The sequence below is a fragment of the Amia ocellicauda genome, chromosome 5 (assembly GCF_036373705.1).
Source record: "Amia ocellicauda isolate fAmiCal2 chromosome 5, fAmiCal2.hap1, whole genome shotgun sequence".
In the NCBI taxonomy this organism is placed as follows: domain Eukaryota; kingdom Metazoa; phylum Chordata; class Actinopteri; order Amiiformes; family Amiidae; genus Amia; species Amia ocellicauda.
The window spans coordinates 7298808-7312649 of record NC_089854.1 but is presented as its reverse complement, the minus strand read 5'-3'; the positions used below and the strand labels follow the sequence as shown (position 1 = coordinate 7312649).

The following is a 13842-nucleotide window of genomic DNA, read 5'->3' as shown; positions in this document are numbered from 1 at the left end:
GAGTACAGTTGTAATCAATGATCTGATCATTGTTTTCATTCCTTTATGTACATTAAATAATTTCTCCAGCTTTTGCTTTTTTACTACTACTACTACTACTACTACTATTATTATTATTATTATTATTATTATTATTATTATTATTATTAATAATAATAATAATAATAATAATAATAATAATAATAATAATAATAATAAAAATAATGAGAACAAAAACAAAGACACAATGAGTTGCACATATGAACCTCCTAGCAATAACTGTAAAGAGATGCCCTGTCAAACAAGTAGTGGCACTTTGTAATGCCTCAAAACCATCATTATCATTATTATTAAAATAATATCAGCAGATTTGAATCGAGCTAATAAAAGTGTGCAGCTTCTCGGCGTGGAGCGTCAGTCGCAGCGGAGACACTGCTGGTGCGCAGATGCCTGGGACGGGCAGCCGCAGCTCGATGTCGGCCGGTTAATTGTGCAGATGATATACTGTGCGCCAGTGTTTCCTCGCTTGCTCTTTTTGCCTTCAATTACAGTTTTCGCTGGTCTTGTCCCCCCGGGGGCGTGTGGTCGCGGATGCTGCGCTGATGCGCTGATTGCACATGGTCCCCCCAAGACCCCCGCCAGGGAAGCGTCGCCATGGCAGCCGGCCCCATGCCCGCCTCGCCAGCAGCTGATTGTAAATTCCTGCAGGAAAAAAAGAAAAAAGAAATCCTTGCAAGTAGTTGGAGGGAGAGAGAGAGAGAGAGAGAGAGAGAGAGAGAGAGAGAGAGAGAGAGAGAGAGAGAGAGAGCAGTGCGCGGATCTTCATCTCTCCTCCCCCTTCCCCTTCTCGTCTTCCCTCTATCTCTCTCTCTCCTCTCTCTCTCTCTCTCTCTCTCTCTCTCTCTCTCTCTCTCTCTTATATTGAAATTGGCCAGGGGTCGAACATGACCACAGAACTGCCTCCAGTGCTGCACAGAGCCGGGAACCTCACATCACCCGAGCATTTAAAATAAAAGAGGAGCAGAGGAAGGACAGAAAGAAAGAAAGAAAGAAGCCTGTTGAGGGATTTAAGGAAGAAGGACTATTACCACCTAGCTGTTTAGTGCACAATCAGAAAAACCCCTCGTCTGCTTGCTCCGGTCCGAGGAAGTGCGTGCATATATACTGAAGGAATTGTGCTCTGTGTGTAATATGTATAGGAACATTATAATGGGCGCAGGCATTGGATTTGTAGGTTTCTGTCTGGTTGCCTTTGTCCAACAGCCTGCGGACGCTTTAGGATCCAAATCCACACAAGGTGAGTTTTGTTCCCCCTTTATTGTCATTATTATACATTTTGCAATGTAATTTATTTCATCTTCTGTGTTACTAATGTGTGCCCGCCTGGTAGGAGTCCGCTTTCAGTGGTGCGTTTTTAAATCAGGTTCACACTTTGCTGGCTGAAGAGGCTGAATTCTTTTCTAACGACTTGTAAATAATGCTTTTGTTGAAGTAATGAATAGGTGATCTGTTACAAGGAAGCGAGGCAGTGTCTCAGTGTGGAGGACAAACGCATAACTTCACGCAGTTTTGCTCTATCATAGTCGCCAAGATTGTTAGAAAGTTTTAAGTACATCATTGTGTCCATCACGAGTTTGCATTGTGCCTTTTTCGTATGACGTTTAATTCATGTTTTGACAACAACTTTAGTCTTTAGAACTATGTAGATAACGATGCACTAATTGGTTAATTGATAAGTCACATAGAAATGGTACATATAGCTGACATGTGTTCCCATTTTCGTACAGTTTACATTATACTAGGACATTGTTAAAATGCGTTCATTGACCGTAGTTTCAGTATTAATTTAATATTATACGGCACCAATGACAAGCTTGATTTCATTATAATACATTCTCCCATCTTTGCAAGTGTCTTGTCGCAACAATGTATCATCTGCTCACAGTCCATACTGGACCTAGATTCAGCATCCATTTTTGGGAAAATAATTGCTAGTGTTAAACATGATTGTAGCTCCTGCTGTTATATTCCAGTGAATAACAGTTAGAGATGCAGGGCTGAAGTTAAGCATATCAGGATTGTGAAATGATCCATCTCCCATCGCAATCGTGTTAGATATGTTAGCCGCTAACGGGAAAGGCAGGCAATGTGGGTTAGCTAGTGGTGAACACTGGAAATGAGCCGCAAAGCTGTTACATGTTTTGCTTATGATAAGAGGTCAGGTATTCAGTAGCTGTTACTGTAATCTTTAGGACGCATGAACTTGACCTGTTTTATTATATATACATATTCTACAGGCTTGTCAGGCTTATTCATGTTTTTATTGTTTTATGATAAATTAGGGTCAGACCCTGTTAAACTAAACTTCTGAATGTCACCAAAGAAGATCTTAATTCAGTATAAATGGTTATTTCCTCACAAGGGGAACATGGTAGACTTCAATTACCAAAGGAATACTATTGACCTCTTTATAAAATAAAACAGAAAATATATTGTGCTAAGTTTGGTAATATATATGTTAACACTTAAATACAAAACCAACAAATATTTATTTTATTTTTTCTGATATTCAAATAGAGGGTTATTGTAGTCGTAGCTATATATAAGACTATATAATATATTAAGCAATACAAGGGATTTGCTGAATGTCCCTAGTATCAACACAAATATTTCACATTAATCTATATTTGACACTTCATATCTGATACACAGATGCCCATTTGATACAGGAATTTTAAAATATATGTTGCATTAAATAAATAAGAAAAACTGAGAGTGACGCTGTTTTGGGCTGTTGAGAAGCAGTGAAGGGGGGGAAAATGACTATTTTGCACCCTGGGTGGTCTGCTCCTACTTGTGGGAAAACCTAATATTTACATTTTACAATTAGAACTTTTTTTTTCCTTTTTCCCCTTGGTGCTGATTTTAAATGTTTTGTTGTCCAAAGTTCAAAGGTGACCGTGCCACTTTTGGGCTGAACCGTACCTGTAAAAATAACTTCAAGCGCCATAGATGGAAGCCTATGCTGTGACTTCTGCCTCTCTGTGTCATTGCTGGAGAGAAAAACACTCCAAACATTTGTTGTTGATCTGTTTCTCTATGGACTTTGGCAGTCTTCTGTGGCTGGAGTTATGCACTGTAATTGGACATCTTTGCAGATAAGTAAGCTATACAGAGGGTGATGGTCAAGTATTCAGTCTTGCTGCTGTGAAAATAAGCTTCAGGTCAAACATAGGTACTGAAGGATTGGGACGATGACCGACAGACTTCCTGTATTTTTTCAAACAAACTGGTCCAAAGAAGGGCTCAGTTGAAGATACACCCAATCCCCTGGGATCGTGTAAATCAACTGATCACCCTCACTATTTGCCTCATAGGAAGGTATGATCACCAAGTTGACTTTGAGAATGATAGTATGCCTTTTTTTTGTAGGAAACCATTCAGCAGAAATTGATTTCTTCAGCAGATTTGTAGACTTTGATTAACTAATAGCATAGTGAATAGAGACCTGTAGAGACCCAGAGGTTCATTTTACCACACCATGTTATAGGTGACCTCATGAATGGTCTGAGAGAATGACAGAATAGTCATGTATGCATTGTAGTACAGCATTGGGTACAGCATGCTACATGTGGGTCTTGTAGTAGAGAGGAGTTCATAAACTGATATGGTCAAAGCTTGGAGAAGGCAGCCTGGTCAGAATGTCTTAGCTGTCTGTGGTAAAGCTTCAGAAAAGGGAAAAGGGACTGGAGAGAGAGAGAGAGCGAGAGACTGGGGAAAAAAACATGTTGGACAATGACAGAGATTAAGAGGCACAATTTGAGAGGTCAATATTTATTTAACACAGATGTTAGCGACAAGCCTCTTTGTCCTTCATCAATGTCGAGACGAGAGATTCGGCTCGAAATCCGAAATGCGGAGAGATCTAAAATAAAAGCAGGAAAACCCAAGTGTGAGAAGAGGTGGGCAGCAGGGGAGTCTTCTCCAAGGTGGCGCTGCATGGTAATCATGCTACGGGCTGCTCCGAGAACCTGAGAAAGTGGAAGTGTACAATGTAGCGGCCCCCAGTCTGATCAAACACCGCCACAGCCATTGCTGCACAGCGCCCCGGCAACCAAGAGAGACAAAATGACATGCTGCAGTAACCGTGTTGGTGTAACCTTTGCACCTTGCTTGAATGTCTAATTCAGAAACCCTTTGCAGGAACAAGCCAGAGCGCAGACTGTGTGGGAAAGGCTCTGATGTGAAAACACTGTGCAAACGAGACTTGCAGAAGAATGACATATACCTGGAAAACGGGCTGGCATTTTTCAGCGGGGGGCGGGGGGGGCAGTGGGTGGAGGATTCAATAGCTTTTCTCTTCTATTTTCTTACTGTAATACTTTATATGGTTTTGCAAGGGCTTGACTGTAAACATGAATTGTCATAACAGACTGTGTTCTGTATCAGTCCCAGTTGCCTACTTAGTATACAGTGTAATAAGATAGTCTTTGTTCAATCCTGAGGTATTTTGTTAGTTTTGCAGTGATGCAGGGAAAGCTTATTTTCATATCTCCCCTAGAAAGGACATTTATTTTTTTCTCCCGATGAGGATTTTATTTTGTCATGACTGTGCATTGATCTTTTAGCATGATTCATCACTTAAACCCGATTTTTGTGGTTAAATTCAGTGCTGTGCCTGATTTATTGCACTTTGGTTGTACAGTCCTAAAGTATGTACTCTGTCTCTGTGTCTTGCTTTGTAATGATGTTATGTCATTGAAGAACACAGTATAATCCTCTCCCTCTGGCACATCCATTTTTCACTTTGCTTTCACTCAGTTTTTGAAATTTGTTTGCAGTTTGAATGGGGTCGTGCAGTAGCATTGTGCCTCTCAGATCTTGGGGTTGTAGATGTCTAGGTGACATGTGGAATTAAATTGTAATAGGATCAACCCAGACTCTAATCAACCATAATTGTGGAGAGAGTGAATTGAAGGGCACAAATTGATACCAGTGGTGGTATTCTCCTTATTTGGGTCCATGTATTAAGTGCCTTTTAACCATTTCAGAACTATGCACAAACCCAGGTTATGTTTTTTCACAGTACCTTCCTGTAGGCAGGCTAGAGTGATTCACGGTTGAAGGTCGTACAGTAAGGGCAACATCTCGTTGTGGCACACTGGACTCTGCCTGCTATGTTCCTTGCTTCCACTGAGCCAATGAGAAGTGCTTGGTACTCTGACTGTGATGCTGTGAATCTGAGGGTGGTAAATGACAAGGCCACCATGTTTTTAGTAAAATGCTCTGGTCAAACAATTGCAACATTCGCTTATTTCTGTGTAAGGGCACTATATTGCCGTGATGCATATTCAGTAACTTTCACAAGAAAGCAAACATCCAGTGATAGATGGGCTGACACCTGGGGACTAGGATCACACACAGTTGGAAGTGAAACATGAATCCTAATCTAGGTCACAGGTGAAACCACATACACGTGAGTCATCCACAGTCCCCTGTATTCTGAATTGTTTTTGGAAGCCATTAAAATATGCAAAGAGTATACAACAATAAATGAAGAAAATATATCACCTACATTCCTATACAGTTCTGTTCGGAGCTGTGTCGCCCCACATGTCTCTGACTTGTTTGAATAGTACAGATAGGATACTCAGATAAATTCCACTGTATGTTTTGTTATGATTGGAAATCAGCTTGTTCCCAACGTGGGCTGAAGTAGAGGTTAGTGTTTGAATACATCGTCATCATTAAAAGACTATTTAAACAACTCCCTAATGATGTCAGACAGTTTCTTTGCATTTGTGAAGTGTAAGTCACTATGGTACAGATATGTACAAAGAGAGGTGATTTATTTGTGTATTTAAACTCTATTACTCCTTATTTTTAACCATTTACAGGATTTAAATTATTGAAAATCTTCACTAAGTAATGCATGAGAAAGACCTAGGAGTCTACGTGGACTCATCACTCTCCCCATCCAAACAATTTGGGGAAGCAATAAAAAAGGCACACAGGATGTTAGGGTATATTGTCAAAAGTGTAGAATTGAGAACAAGGGCAGTGATGTTCAGACTGTACAATGCACTAGTTAGAGCTCATCTGGATACTGTGGACAGTTCTGGGCTCCACACTTCAAGAAAGATATCGCTGCTCTAGAGGCAGTTCAGAGGAGAGCAACCAGACTTATTCCAGGTCTGAAGGGAATGTCCTACTGAGAGACTGAGGAACTGAACCTTTTCACCCTGGAACAGAGGAGACTACGTGGGGACTTGATCCAAGTCTTCAAAATCATGAAAGGCATCGACCACATCAAACCAGAGGAGCTTTTCCAGATCAGCAGGGACACACGCACCCGGGGACACAAATGGAAATTGGGCTTCAAGGCATTCAAGACCGAAAACAGGAGACACTTCTTCACACAGAGAGGCGTCACAATCTGAACAAACTCCCCAGCGATGTGGTTGAAGCTGAAAATTTGGGAACATTTAAAAACAGACTGGATAGGATCCTTGGATCACTCAGTTATTAATGGACACGATGGGTTGAATGACCTCCTCTCGTTTGGACCCTTTTTTATGTTCTTAAAATGCATGCTGAAACTGAACCTTGCATCAATATGATTATCCTTTCTCATGGAACTATATTTTAACCAGTAACACATTTCCTTTTTATTCACTAATTCAGAACACAAGTGATGAACACAGTGGATTCGCATGGAATTAGCATTTTCTCAGTCCGTAATTCCACACAGTGTTGGAAGGATTTTGAAAGCTCAGTGCCACAAAACAACATACTACAGGAAATGTGACATCTGTTTATTTTTCACAGTAGCACCCATGATTTTTTAAATTGTGAAAGTCAGCTTATGTTCTCATTCTACAACCAGTATCTATAATTCCCACAATACATACCAATTTTAAAATCAGATTAAATTCACCTTGGTTACAGTTCCATATTATAGCCTAATGTCTTCAAGGAGTGGTGAGAGCTAAGCTTTCCATCCCCCCAAAGAAAAGGGCTTAATAAAAGTAAAAAACTGTCTTGCCCATCAGTTTGTACAGAGACCAATATTTTACAGTTTTTTTCTAATAAGATTTTGAGTTTTTTGGTTTGGTCATTATATCTAATTATATGTATAGGCATAAATCATTTTTATAGTTATCGTTATTTTTATTTGATTCATCAAAATTTCCCCTGGTACAATTTAGGCAAGCTGGATAATTTGCCGTTGAATTACCCAGTTGACTTGCCAGTCCTGAACTTGAACTCTTATTGTGGTAGAAGGCCTAGATTTCCTTGATTCTAATTTATGTTTTCAGTTGTAGTTATCCAGTTTGATTTAACAAATTAATATATTTAACTCTCAGCTTCACTGGGATGATATGCCAGAGGCTTAGCTTTTACCATGAGTCCACAAGTGGTCAACATTATTATTATAGTGCAGGGGTATGTGCTCCGTCTAATCAGAAACTTTAATATCATACACCAAAGGTGGTCTTATGTAGGGCAAAAAACAAGGGCTGCTTTTCAATCATCAATATAGAGATATTAAAACCAGTTACACACCAGCTGATTGGTTTACTTCACCTTGTCAGCCATTTTAAACACACCCTTTCTTTCTGGAATAGGTGGTCCTCGGCATGGAGGTATGTTAAATGAGAGGAAGGCAGATTAAGCATTTCTGAGAAGTCTGAGGTTAAGGCCGAGTTATTTTTCAACATGATTATTTCTTTTGTAATAACCACTTGCAGTAAACATATCAGTCACCTTATTTTGACTGTTTATGTTGTAAATGGAACAAATTGTAAGGCTTTCTAAAAGAAAGACAGAAAGAAAAAAGTCAGGAAGTCCTGTTCTTGTTTTTCTTGATGTAATTTTACCATTTCATGTTGTTGGACTGGACTCTTGATTCTGTGTCAGTCTGGCACCATCAACAACTGCTGCATTGTAAACAGTATGATTTAGCCTTCAACAGCTGATGAGCATGTTTACAGATATCCGTGAGCTTGGGAGTCTGTCCCATTACACATCGTTTTGAACCACTCCACTCAGAAACCTGCCGCGTCTCAGTGCAGCTGACAGGAAAACCCGGTATGAGTCGATTGCTCCTGGACACTCCTTGAAATGGAAATGTTGTGTTTCTGAAGGATGTAATATGTCAGGAACATCCTCACCTCTGACCTGCCGGCCTCCTCCACCCCCTCTGCGGTGTTACTATGGGATCAATTCCCATAAAAGATAAGAATGCATCAGTCTGACATTCTTGTGCGTAAGAGCAGCTTTCTCTTAGTAACTAATATTTGCTCTGAGTTAAAGATTTAGCAAAAACATTCCAGGTGAGAGATTCATAGTTCACATGAAAGTGATGGGTTTAACCCTTTTTGTATCAATCACATTTTTTAACATGTCCCTGTATTTAGTCTAGGTAACCGAGACTTAAATTCAATGATAAACGGCCCTATTTACTACAACCAGTTTACAGCAATAAACACAAATCTAATAAAAATGTATAAGGTTTTATTTATTTTGATATATTGAAAAGTGCAGTTGGTTTTGCGTCTTTGATCTCAAAATATGGCTATTTAAATATATTACGTCAATGAGGATCTATTAACAAATGTGTCAACTTTAAAGATAGTTATTGGCTGTAGGTCTGCTAATTGCAACCACTGTGCTGTTCAGCCATGACATTGCAATATATCAGTTTTTGGGGGTAATACAGAAAAGATAGAGGGAGTGTATTACACTATATAAATACATATTAAATATCAATAAATACAATTATCAAACGATTAAGTATCTCTGAAGACTCACAGAACTTTAAACATTCTGACTGTTAAAATTGACCCTCATACTTCACTTATTATTTATTTATTTATGTTTCTTGGCAGACTCTCTTATCCATGGCAACTTACAATTTACAATTATGCAGTCTGAACTTTACCTCTGATCCCTTTGTTTTAGTTTCTCCCTCTGTGGAGGCCTTTAGCTCCTGAGTCACTGAAACATCTACTGAAAGAGGAAATGACTCAAAGATCTAGGCAAATATATGCCCATTCTTACTTCTGATTTCTGAGCCACCATAGCTGCCTGTACATGTAAATAAGTCAGAGGTGCTATGGGAAATGTCAGTTTATTTCTACTGGGGGTGTGTGTAAATCCAGTTCAGGTCATAAATGAACGGAGGCTTGGGGTCTTTTGTAGCGTTTCTGAAACACAGTCTCCCCAGGCTCCCCATTGATTTTGTGAGGCCACACAAAAGAGTTTCCTTGTTGCGCTTTGTGTTATTTATAAGGGAACCAAGTTGCAGGCACCAATTAGTCTCAGTGGCAGCTCCACTTAAAAAAAGGTTTGGTCTGAGAGCCAATGGTATAAATGTAGTCAATGTCAATAAACCATAAGGCAGTTGAGGTCAATTTGACAAAGTGTTTTGGTGACTGACCCCCCTACACACAAACTCACACACAGACACAGGGAAGTAAATGAGCCCATTCTGGACCACACTGCAACATGGTGGTGGTAAGGTCACTGTGTTACACATGCTGTAACTGCTGATTAGATTCAGTCAGGCACGTTTCTAAAATGAGATCTATACTGTAGAACAACGACCACAAAGAAAATGAGAAAATGCTCAACCGCCTCAGCACCAACTTGTCTAGCGTCTCAATGCTATTGGAACGGTACCCAATATCCAGCGGCATGAACGTGGAAGTCCTGGGTTTAAGCCTTGTTAACAGAAGTTCATAATCCACTCCCTTTACAGTGTGCCACTGATTTACTGACTGACAAAGCTCCTTTAAGCCGTTTATTTATTGGAGTGTAATATAAACAGTGTGCAGCGGATGAGGTTCTTAATGTGTTATGTGAACTGTACCGAGATCCCAGATCTGTCCTTTTGACTTGGCATCTCAGTGGTGTTTACGGTTCTCTCGTTTTAGAGGAAGAGTTGATGTGCCATTGAGTGGTACTGACGTTCTTTTTATTGTTGGGTTTTTAAGTGTTTGCTGGAGAATCCACTCTCCCTCCAGTGAATATCGATAGTCGTTCTTCGTGTACCGAACAGCTGGGCTGACACTTAGATCATTAATCTCCTACATTTGTTTTGCTGTTCTCAGGATTTCTGTGAGTCACTGATTGGCAATTGTACGGCTCTAGGGTGTCTGTGTATGAGCCTGCTCCACTCCAAACCCTAAACAAAAAGAAAGCAAAGCATTGTGTTTCTAAGACTTGTATTCCTGGCCTCAGTGTTTAATAATCTTGTTCAAATTTAGCATTAATTTTCTTGTCCGCCTGTGGGGTGGGTACTTCGGAAGGGTAGTCCACAGAGAACCATACTATTTCTGTAAAAACAAAAATGTAAAAAGAGGCCTTGTTTACAGTCCACTTTGTTTACATTCCTGCAAGCTAGTGAGAGATTTAGGGGCTGCATTAAAGAAAAGGAGAAAAAAAAAGTCTCGGTAATGGAAAAACCAAACACCTCGCAACTCAATTCAATTAAAAACAAAACACTTTATTTGATGGATTTAGCCAATTCTTTCAGAGTTTCTGCCCCGAGGATGGCAGTAGCTGAAGCCTATTAGTAAAACAATTAGAAGTATTGATGTAGGCAGTGAAGTATAGGTGAGCCTTCTGTTTCACACTGCATAATTATTCCTGTGGCCAGTATGTTTATCTCTATTGTGTTTTTTCACAGGAAGAAAAATACATTTCGTGAGTTTGATCTGCATGCATTTCATATTTGAGTGTTTACAGCTACACATATGTAAGATATTAGAAATCAGAGAGCGCTGCCTTCTTGCAGAGTATAAAGCATTGCTGTCTGGAATGCCAAGCTGAAGAAAAATAGGTGTAAGAACAGGTTCTGAAGCTTTAAGCACTGGTCATATAGTGTGATTGTAATATTTACCACTTCTCAAACAAGTCTTTGTAGTTTCTGTAGAACCATAAAAAAGGTCTGGATCGTTCCTTTTTGTAAAGTGGTAAGGAGAATAAAGTGGAAAATCTTTGTTTTACTTTTAGAAATTGGCGCAATACAGCAGATCTCCAAACGGTATTGCTTTTGCTTCCGAGGGACTGCTTTGTGCATCAGTGGACTGACCTTCCTAGCAGCATTGTCAGTGGGCAATTATCAAGCACACACAGAATAGCAGTGAAATGATAAGGGTTCCCAAAGCTGAACTAATACTCTGGGATCTCCCTTTAATGCCACAGGCAGAGTTTGCACCATCTTGGCATTGAGACGGCAGTATTGCATTTGGTTGAGGTTAGTAATCTTCACACTAGGACCTAGCTGAAAATAATAGGCCTTCGCACAGTTATAATTGTGAAGTTGCCTTGTGTTATAATTGGTCTCTTTCAACTACTTGGCTAAAGCAGCAGTCAATAAGAATAATTACTGTGTGCTCAGCAGAGAGTGTCATATAAGTTATTCCAGTGGTATAAATATAAGGTCTGTAACAGCTTTAATTGCCACCTTTACTGTATGTATTTATAAATATCATTGAGCCAGAAACTAACCTTTGGTACTTCGGTACTTCAGCACGAGTGGCAGGGAGGATTGCTGCAGTCCCAACAGACTGGAACTAAAATAAATAAGGATGACTGAGTGGTATAATTGCCTTCCTTTGTTTTAACACCGTCTCTCAGAGTGCTTTACAGTGTCAAGCAAGAGCTGAGCAATATGAATACAGAAACATTTAACACACACATAGTTAAGAGTAGGTAAGAGTAATTAAGGTAACTCAACTGTATGTGATAAACAAAAGGTCTTGGCACACAAACCTTAAACTGTAGTGTATAGTCCTGAGTGCCAGCCCATAGCCAGCACAGTGGGCTTCCTAACCCAAGTTACTTTCCAGGAGGAAGAGGCTGTTATTAAGGAGTGTTTTACAGTAAGAGGCGTGATTGTGGGGCAGTATTGCTGTTTATGTTCTGTGGCAGAAAATCCTTTTATGCACTGCCAACCCAAGCCTAGAAATTAAGCCTAATAATTATATATATATATATATATATATATATATATATATATATATATATATATAAACTAAGCAGTTGTCTTCTAATGCCCTTGTATTTGCAGAACGGTCTTTTATTTGCCACACGAAGACCTACTAAGCACTGCATTTTCTTCCATGCCTTGGTAAAAAGAAAGAAAAAAGAATAGAAAGTGTTTTCTCGAACACAAGTTCACTAATCCAGACAGTACTGCTCGGCCTCACAATGATGGATCCCACTAAAAGTACCCCCTGAGGTCTCAAATCCTTTTATACAGTTATTATGTCTTGTAAAATGGCAGTGACAGGCTGGCTCGCTTTTTGAAGTGAGTCCAGAGGAGCGGCTGTGCTGACAGATTAATCCCCTGCAATATTTAAAGCAGATAAGGTTGAGGTGCCCCAGCGAGATGGAGAGCATTTGGCAGACTTGCACGGGCCCTGCCTGCTCTATTACCATGTCGTGTTTAGTTAAAGGCACTTTATTTCTATTAGAAGTCTCTATCAAAATGTTTTTCGTGCCTTTCAATCTGTATTCATCTGTATGCATTTTTAGAAAACAAAAACAACTAAGAAAAGGGTTCAGCAGAGCATTGTAAAGTGTACAGAAACATAAAAATAAGGCTAGTAACGTTTCTGAATTCAAATAGTGTATGTTTTATTTTTATTTTTAAAGGTGTTAAAGCTTAAAAGTCTTGTCACTATTTTAAAATTTGTGCAAATACAGAAACTTCATGTTTTGGTTGTATAATTTTTTAAGCAATAATGATGGTCTGAGTGTCTCAATCAAGGGCATAGTAAGAGTTTGGTATTGTTGAGTATTGAACGAAAACATGATTGATCTAAAAAAGAAAAGTTAAACTTACCAATGACCTACTTTGATAAGCGATGAACTTGGGGATGAGATGGGAAGGAAATGTCTGTGTGTAGAAATGTGTTCTGCCTGGCAGTGTACTACCAGGGGCTTTTAGTTATGGATCAAGAAATGTATATTTTACTGGGAATTGTGTAACCGAGGAACATTATTACTTTGCCACTCTGGTTCTGGCAATACGGAAACCAGCAACAGCAATTATTGAATCTGTAATTGCGTACGACTTGAGCTTCTGTATTCCGAGTTTTTTAATTTCCGTCCTCACAAGTTGTTCTTCATTTTTCTATGAGGTGCAGAGACATTCTTGCTTGTGAGGAGATAGCAGATTGAGAAGGAGGGATTGCGTTGTTTTTGACCCCGGGTTTTGATTAAATCTGCACCGTAGGATGGGTTTTGTCTGTTGAGCCATCATTTTTAGGCAGAAAGAATTGCAATCTTATTGAACATTTTTAATATGTTTCTCTTGCTGCTAGGTTGTGCCTCAGCATTGATTTTGTTTTGGTATATTGCACCAACCCAAGTGTCATGAAATCGTCGTGCCACAAGTTCTCTGGATTACAAATAGTGTGTGCCTTTACTTCCTGAAATAAATGTGGGGAAGAGTCTAGAATTCTCCACACATGTACATCTGTATTTCAACAAATCTTTCAACAAGCGGCCTCTGCTGCCTAATAACCTCCAAGGCTTTAGCAGAATGCTGCGCCATTCTGCACCGGGTTACTCAGCTGTAACCATTAGCCAGGGTTTCTCCTCACCCCCTCAACTTCGAGCTTCACACATACAGAATTCTGACATATTAAAATGAGCAGCCTCATAAAATATTGGAACTGGACCATTTTACTGTTGCACTTTATTCTAAGGTGTGTGTATACAGTATACACACACACATTTTTAATTTTACACATCTGCATGACTGTCTCTACCAGGATCTGCATGATGCGCCAACTCTAATCTACAAGACATGGATGTGTTTGTACCTGCTCCATTATCTATGAAAAT

General features: G+C 39.5%; 1 protein-coding gene across 4 annotated transcripts in view; it reads left to right on the top strand.

Moving 5' to 3' along the window:
* The first annotated feature begins 774 nt into the window (after positions 1-774).
* The window catches only part of scube3 (signal peptide, CUB domain, EGF-like 3), a 95492-nt gene continuing 82424 nt past the window's right edge, over positions 775-13842 (top strand). For 2 of the 4 annotated variants that reach the window (XM_066703520.1, XM_066703518.1), the window contains exon 1: positions 775-1276. In XM_066703520.1, the coding sequence (XP_066559617.1) occupies positions 1171-1276 (106 nt within the window). In that variant the 5' untranslated portion in view covers positions 775-1170. The remainder of the gene's footprint in view (positions 1277-13842) is intronic. The other 2 variants (XM_066703519.1, XM_066703516.1) reach the window with 1 other exon arrangement.